The 6,644-nt window shown below is 45.3% G+C and overlaps 1 protein-coding gene across 1 annotated transcript in view; it reads right to left on the reverse strand.

Annotated features, from left to right (window-relative positions):
• LOC107395003 (son of sevenless homolog 1) overlaps positions 1 to 6,644 on the reverse strand; it is a 68,621-nt gene that overhangs the window by 51,257 nt on the left and 10,720 nt on the right. The window contains 1 exon segment of the mRNA XM_054743873.2: positions 545 to 670. Coding sequence (XP_054599848.2) covers positions 545 to 670 — 126 coding nt within the window.

Below are 6,644 nucleotides of genomic sequence, written 5' to 3' on the forward strand. Positions count from 1 at the left end.
ATAAGATTACAGAAGGGAAATTATTTTGACATGCCATAGCAAAAAAATGTGTTTCCTTTAACGATGCAAAGTTTTTTTCTATTGATAAAATATTTGTTAAAAGCTACAATCTGGAGTTTTATTAACCAGTGGCACCAACTAGAGTCACACAATTGTTTTGCACCTTAAAGAGCAAGTCACCCCCAAATCAACTTTTTTTTCTGATACACTATATAAATGCGTGTCTAATCGTACTGCAGACACGTGTAGTCAATAGTTTTGCACTTTAGTGCATTTTAGTTAAAATTAAAATTTTCTGCCTAAACAGTGTTGTGCTGTCGTCAGGTAAAAACTCTGCACTGCATTTGAATTTAAATCTGCCATCGCTATTGGCTAAGAGGTACCCTAGAATGTTAGCTGGTACCATATGATGTCACAATGTCGTTGCGAGCCTGTGTGTGTGTGTGTGTGTGTGTGTGTGTGTGTGTGTGTGTGTGTGTGTGTGTGTGTGTGTGTGTGTGTGTGTGTGTGTGCGTGTGCATGTGTGTGTGTGTGTGTTTTCTACCGCCACATCCTGCACCGTGCGTGGCTGAGCCTGACACAACATGCTGAGCAGCTGCAGGATCAGCTCCTCTATGTACTGCAAAGCCTCCTGCTGGGACTTCAGGTTGGGATGCACCTGGTTCAACACCTGTTGGAGCGTGCAAACACAAACACACACACACGCACACACACATACACACGCACACGTTAGTGAGTCTGCTTGAAGGACCAGTCAATAAACCTTGATTACTAAACAAACTGTCAGGAGTTCTAACAGCAAAAGTTCATTAGATTTTAAAATCTTCCTGCGTTTACGGATGAAAACAAGGAACCCAAGTCTCCTCCCCTTCCGGTCGGCTCATGGGTCCCTTTTGTCAAAAAAACAAACAAACAAAAAAATGTAAGTGAACGGGACTGTTGAAGCTATTTTCTGGTCCACTATGCCTCATGCCCTTAATCACACGTGTGTTGTCCTTGAATCTAAACGTCTTGAATCTCCAAGAGCCGGAACTTCTTCTTCCAGCTCTTGGGGAGTTCAGAGGCTTTTTTCCTCCTCTCCTCCCTATCTTATCCCAAGGCTCTTTGTCTGTCTTTGGATGTTCGGCGCTTCTGCATTTTTTCTGGACACTGGAAATTATTAAAAATGGACCTGGTCAGTTGGTCTCTCAACGCGATTGATAACATTTTTTCAACGATGAGAACGGGAGAAGGGGCTCCTCTGGGACAGAGCCAGCTGGGCACATCATAGACTCCTGGAAACAGTGGAACCTGACCTGCCTCTCTCAACTGTCTGTAGAGGATTCTGAAGACGTCTGGATATTCGTGCTGTTTGGCCTGAGCGGGCACCTGGCTTACCGGAAAATTAATGAGCTGTTGAAGAATATTGGCTCAATCCCGGAGCTCAGGGATGGATTACACCGCGCTGTGAACACACAAACTCATATAATTGTCGAGATGAGTCGTAAGCTTGGAACTTTGGCTGAGATTCAGACTCTGGCACAGAAAATTGATGCCATCAAGGATAGAGTTGACAGATCAGCACGGATTGAGTTAGATTAATTTACGCCATTATTGGATCAAGAGGGGTTGAGGACCAACGGAACTTTAAGGCAGAGAGGAAACTATCTCTGTCTGGCCCCAAAACAAGTTCTTATCTGAATCTGGTGCCCTTGAGCCTGTGAGGCTGAAGAGATTACTCCCCCTCAGAAGAAATGTGGAATGCTGCCGTCGTCATGGTAACTGTGTCTCCCTATCCCAGCCCGGGCGGTGTGAAGGCCGTTGAATCGTTTCCAGGAGTCACTGTGCTCTCTAACCCAAATACCTCCCTCCCCTGTCCAAACGGAGGTGACGAGCGCTGCTTATCGCGGCTGCATGCACTGATGTGAGGAGAGTCCCCAACCCACCACCCCACCTAGTGGACACTTATGTTGTGTTGTCTGAAGTCTGTTGCATTTCTGTCTGAGGAGTTTTTTTGCATTGCAAAGCTGCCCTCCCTGTGGAGGGTAACTCTGAAGTGCCTTTTTTTCCTCCACCTGAACCAATCCTCATGTAACCCTCTGATCTCTATTAAGGTAGCGCGACTCGGGTTGCGAATGACCACAGTCACCAATTCTTGTCACGTGTCTATGCCCATGTATGTATGTCTGATCTCAGAATTGTGAGTACTGAAGCTCTAATTTCCCTCTGGGATTAATAAAGTATCTTTGAATTTGAATTTAATTGAATTTGTATAAATAATTTCTGTTTTGGCTGTTTTTCACATATTTGCTTGGCCAGATTTACAGTTGTTTTCTCCAAGTTTAACGCTTCTATCATCATGGAAGAAGGATGCAAAAGTCACCAAACTCACAGCCATTTTCTTCTTCTCTGGGTCTGTACAATGACGTCAATTTGGTGAGACAAGCAGTTGTGGTCCTCTACGTCTTTTCACACAAAACCTAAAATAACGTTTGCCGCCTGATGGAAATGAGCGCTTTCTTGGCATCAAGACGTGTCTTTAAAATTTACGGAAATCAAAAGTTAAATCCATGGAACACATCAGGATGAAAAAATAACTTATCGGCTCAAAGACCCCATTGACGTTTTATCAGTAGGAGACCCATGGTCAGGAAGTAGATGGGCGTGGCTTAGGCTTCCTGTAAAACTTTATCTTCCGATTGGAATTACTGGGATAGTTAGCAGCATCAGGGCCAACAAACAGGTTGCAGGTTAAAAACCCGGCTCATACCACTGGCCATCATATGTCTGTCGTCTGATTGGACACTTTCATCTGAGACTGAGGTGTCTGTGTCCAGTCAGCTCTGAACTTCTAGCTCCACCTCTGTAGTAATCAGGAAATTCACCATACTACACTGAAGCTGAGCCCCGAGTCGTGCACTCTCTTGTGCATGGTCATGCACGCTCACGTGCACAAACATTGGCCAACCAAAAACAAATTAGGATCAGGTTAGGACATTTTCCTTCCTCTAGTTACAGAGGTCCATGCTGTGTGTCCGTGTGTGTGTTGTTGTAGACCTATAATGTTTGTGTGTGTGTGAGTATGTTTACATTGTGTGTTTGTCTTGTGTTCTGTGTGTCTATGTGGTGTGTGCATTATAGTGGGTTAATAGTGTGTTTTTGTGGGTCTGTGTTGTGTTATTGTGGGTCCATGTTGTGTGTGTTGTTGCGGGTTAATGGTGTTGTGGGTCCGTGTCGTGTGTGATGTTGTGGGCCCATGTTGTGTGTGTGTGGTTGTGAGTTCATGGTGTGTGTTGTTGAGGGTTAATTGTGTTGTGGGTTAATTGTGTTGTGTGTTGTTGTGTGTCCATGTGTTGTGTGTTGTTGTGTGTCCATGTTGTGTGTGTTGTTGTGGGTCTGTGTTGTTTGTGTTGATGTGTGTCCATGTTGTGTGCATGTTGTTGTGGGTTAATTGTGTTGTGGGTCCATGTTGTGTGTTGTTGGGGTCCATGTTGTGTGTGTGTTGTTGTGGGTTAATTGTGTTGTGGGTCCGTGTTGTTGTGGGTCCATGTTGTGTGTCCATGTTGTGTGTGTTGTTGTGGGTCCATGTTGTGTGTGTGTTGTTGTGGGTCCATGTTGTGTGTGTGTTGTTGTGGTTTAATTGTGTTTTGTGTCCATGTTGTGTGTGTGTTGTTGTTGTGGGTTAATTGTGTTTTGTGTCCATGTTGTGTGTGTGTTGTTGTTGTGGGTTAATTGTGTTGTGGGTCCGTGTTGTGTGTTGTTGCTGTGGGTCCATGTTGTGTGTCCATATTGTGTGTGTGTTGTTGTGGGTTAATTGTGTTGTGTGTCCATGTTGTGTGTGTGTTGTTGTTGTGGGTTAATTGTGTTGTGGGTCCGTGTTGTGTGTGTTGCTGTGGGTCCATGTTGTGTGTCCATGTTGTGTGTGTGTTGTTGTTGTGGGTTAATTGTGTTGTGGGTCCGTGTTGTGTGTGTTGTTGTGGGTCCGTGTTGTGTTGTTGTGGGTTAATTGTGTTGTGTGTCCATGTTGTGAGTGTTGTTGTGGGTCCGTGTTGTGTGTTGTTGCTGTGGGTCGATGTTGTGTGTCCATGTTGTGTGTGTTGTTGTGGGTTAATTGTTTTGTGGGTCTGTGTTGTGTGTGTTGCTGTGGGTCCATGTTGTGTGTCCATATTGTGTGTGTGTTGTTGTGGGTTAATTGTGTTGTGGGTCCGTGTTGTGTGTGTTGTTGTGGGTCCGTGTTGTGTTGTTGTGGGTTAATTGTGTTGTGTGTCCATGTTGTGTGTGTTGTTGTGGGTCCGTGTTGTGTGTTGTTGCTGTGGGTCCATGTTGTGTGTCCATATTGTGTGTGTGTTGTTGTGGGTTAATTGTGTTGTGGGTTGATGGTACGGCTCCCATCTACCTGAATCCTCTTGCAAAGGCTTACGTCTCGGCCGGGCCGCTCCGGTCATCACAGGATTGTCGGCTAGCAGTGCCTACACCACGCTCAGGACAATCCAGTTGTGTTGTGGGTCTGTGTTGTGTGTTGTTGTGGGTCCATGTTGTGTGTGTGTTGTTGTGGGTTAATTGTGTTGTGGGTCCGTGTTGTGTGTGTTGCTGTGGGTCCATGTTGTGTGTGTGTTGTTGTGGGTTAATTGTGTTGTGTGTCCATGTTGTGTGTGTTGTTGTGGGTTAATTGTGTTGTGTGTCCATGTTGTGTGTGTTGTTGTGGGTCCATGTTGTGTGTGTTGTTGTGTGTCCATGTTGTGTGTGTGTTGTTGTGGGTTAATTGTGTTGTACGTCCGTGTTGTGTGTGTAGTTGTGTCCATGTTGTGTGTGTGTTGTTGTGGGTTAATTGTGATGTGTGTCCATGTTGTGTGTCTTGTTGTGGGTCCATGTTGTGTGTCTTGTTGTGGGTCCATGTTGTGTGTGTTGTTGTGGGTCCATGTTGTGTAAGTGTTGTTGTGGCTTAATTGTGTTGTGGGTCTGTGTTGTGTGTTGTTATGTGTCCATGTTGTGTGTGTTGTTGTGGGTTAATTGTGTTGTGGGTCCGTGTGTGTGTGTGTTGTTGTGGGTCCATGTTGTGTGTTATTGTGGGTCGATATTGTGTGTGTGTTGTTGTGGGTTAATTTTGTTGTGGGTCCGTGTTGTGTGTTGTTGTGGGTCCATGTTGTGTGTATGTGTATGTGTGTGTGTTGTTGTGGGTCCATGTTGTGTGTCCATGTTGTGTGTGTTGTTGTGGGTCCATGTTGTGTGTGTGTTGTTGTGGTTTAATTGTGTTTTGTGTCCATGTTGTGTGTGTGTTGTTGTTGTGGGTTAATTGTGTTGTGGGTCCGTGTTGTGTGTGTTGCTGTGGGTCCATGTTGTGTGTCCATATTGTGTGTGTGTTGTTGTGGGTTAATTGTGTTGTGTGTCCATGTTGTGTGTGTGTTGTTGTTGTGGGTTAATTGTGTTGTGGGTCCGTGTTGTGTGTGTTGCTGTGGGTCCATGTTGTGTGTCCATGTTGTGTGTTGTTGTTGTTGTTGTGGGTTAATTGTGTTGTGGGTCCGTGTTGTGTGTGTTGTTGTGGGTCCGTGTTGTGTTGTTGTGGGTTAATTGTGTTGTGTGTCCATGTTGTGAGTGTTGTTGTGGGTCCGTGTTGTGTGTTGTTGCTGTGGGTGTGTGTCCATGTTGTGTGTGTTGTTGTGGGTTAATTGTGTTGTGGGTCCGTGTTGTGTGTGTTGCTGTGGGTCCATGTTGTGTGTCCATATTGTGTGTGTGTTGTTGTGGGTTAATTGTGTTGTGGGTCCGTGTTGTGTGTGTTGTTGTGGGTCCGTGTTGTGTTGTTGTGGGTTAATTGTGTTGTGTGTCCATGTTGTGTGTGTTGTTGTGGGTCCGTGTTGTGTGTTGTTGCTGTGGGTCCATGTTGTGTGTCCATATTGTGTGTGTGTTGTTGTGGGTTAATTGTGTTGTGGGTCCGTGTTGTGTGTGTTACTGTGGGTCCATATTGTGTGTGTGTGCTGCTGTGGGTTAATTGTGTTGTGGGTCCGTGTTGTGTGTTGCTGTGGGTCCATGTTGTGTGTATGTGTGTGTGTGTGTGTGTGTGTGTGTGTGTGTGTGTGTGTGTGTGTTGTGGGTTAATTGTGTTGTAGGTCCGTGTTGTGTGTTGTTGTGTGTCCATGTTGTGTGTTGTTGTGTGTCCATGTTGTGTGTGTTGTTGTGTGTCCATGTTGTGTGTGTTGTTGAGGGTCCATGTTGTGTGTGTTGTTGTGGGTTAATTGTGTTGTGGGTCCGTGTTGTGTGTGTTGTTGTGGGTCCGTGTTGTGTGTGTTATTGTGGGTCCATATTGTGTGTGTGTGTTGTTGTGGGTTAATTGTGTTGTGGGTCCGTGTTGTGTGTTGCTGTGGGACCATGTTGTGTGTGTGTGTGTGTGTGTGTGTGTGTGTGTGTGTGTGTGTGTGTGTGTGTGTGTGTGTGTGTGTGTGTGTGTGTGTGTGTGTGTGTTGTGGGTTAATTGTGTTGTATGTCCGTGTTGTGTGTTGTTGTGTGTCCATGTTGTGTGTGTTGTTGTGGGTCCAGGTTGTGTGTGTTGTTGTGGGTCCATGTTGTGTGTGTTGTTGTGGGTCCATGTTGTGTGTGTTGTTGTGGGTTAACTGTAGCGTCAATAACAGGTACAAAACCGTTTCTGTGTTTTAAAAAAGAACGACAACGTG

Source organism: Nothobranchius furzeri, chromosome 6 (genome assembly GCF_043380555.1).
Source record: "Nothobranchius furzeri strain GRZ-AD chromosome 6, NfurGRZ-RIMD1, whole genome shotgun sequence".
Lineage (NCBI taxonomy): Eukaryota > Metazoa > Chordata > Actinopteri > Cyprinodontiformes > Nothobranchiidae > Nothobranchius > Nothobranchius furzeri.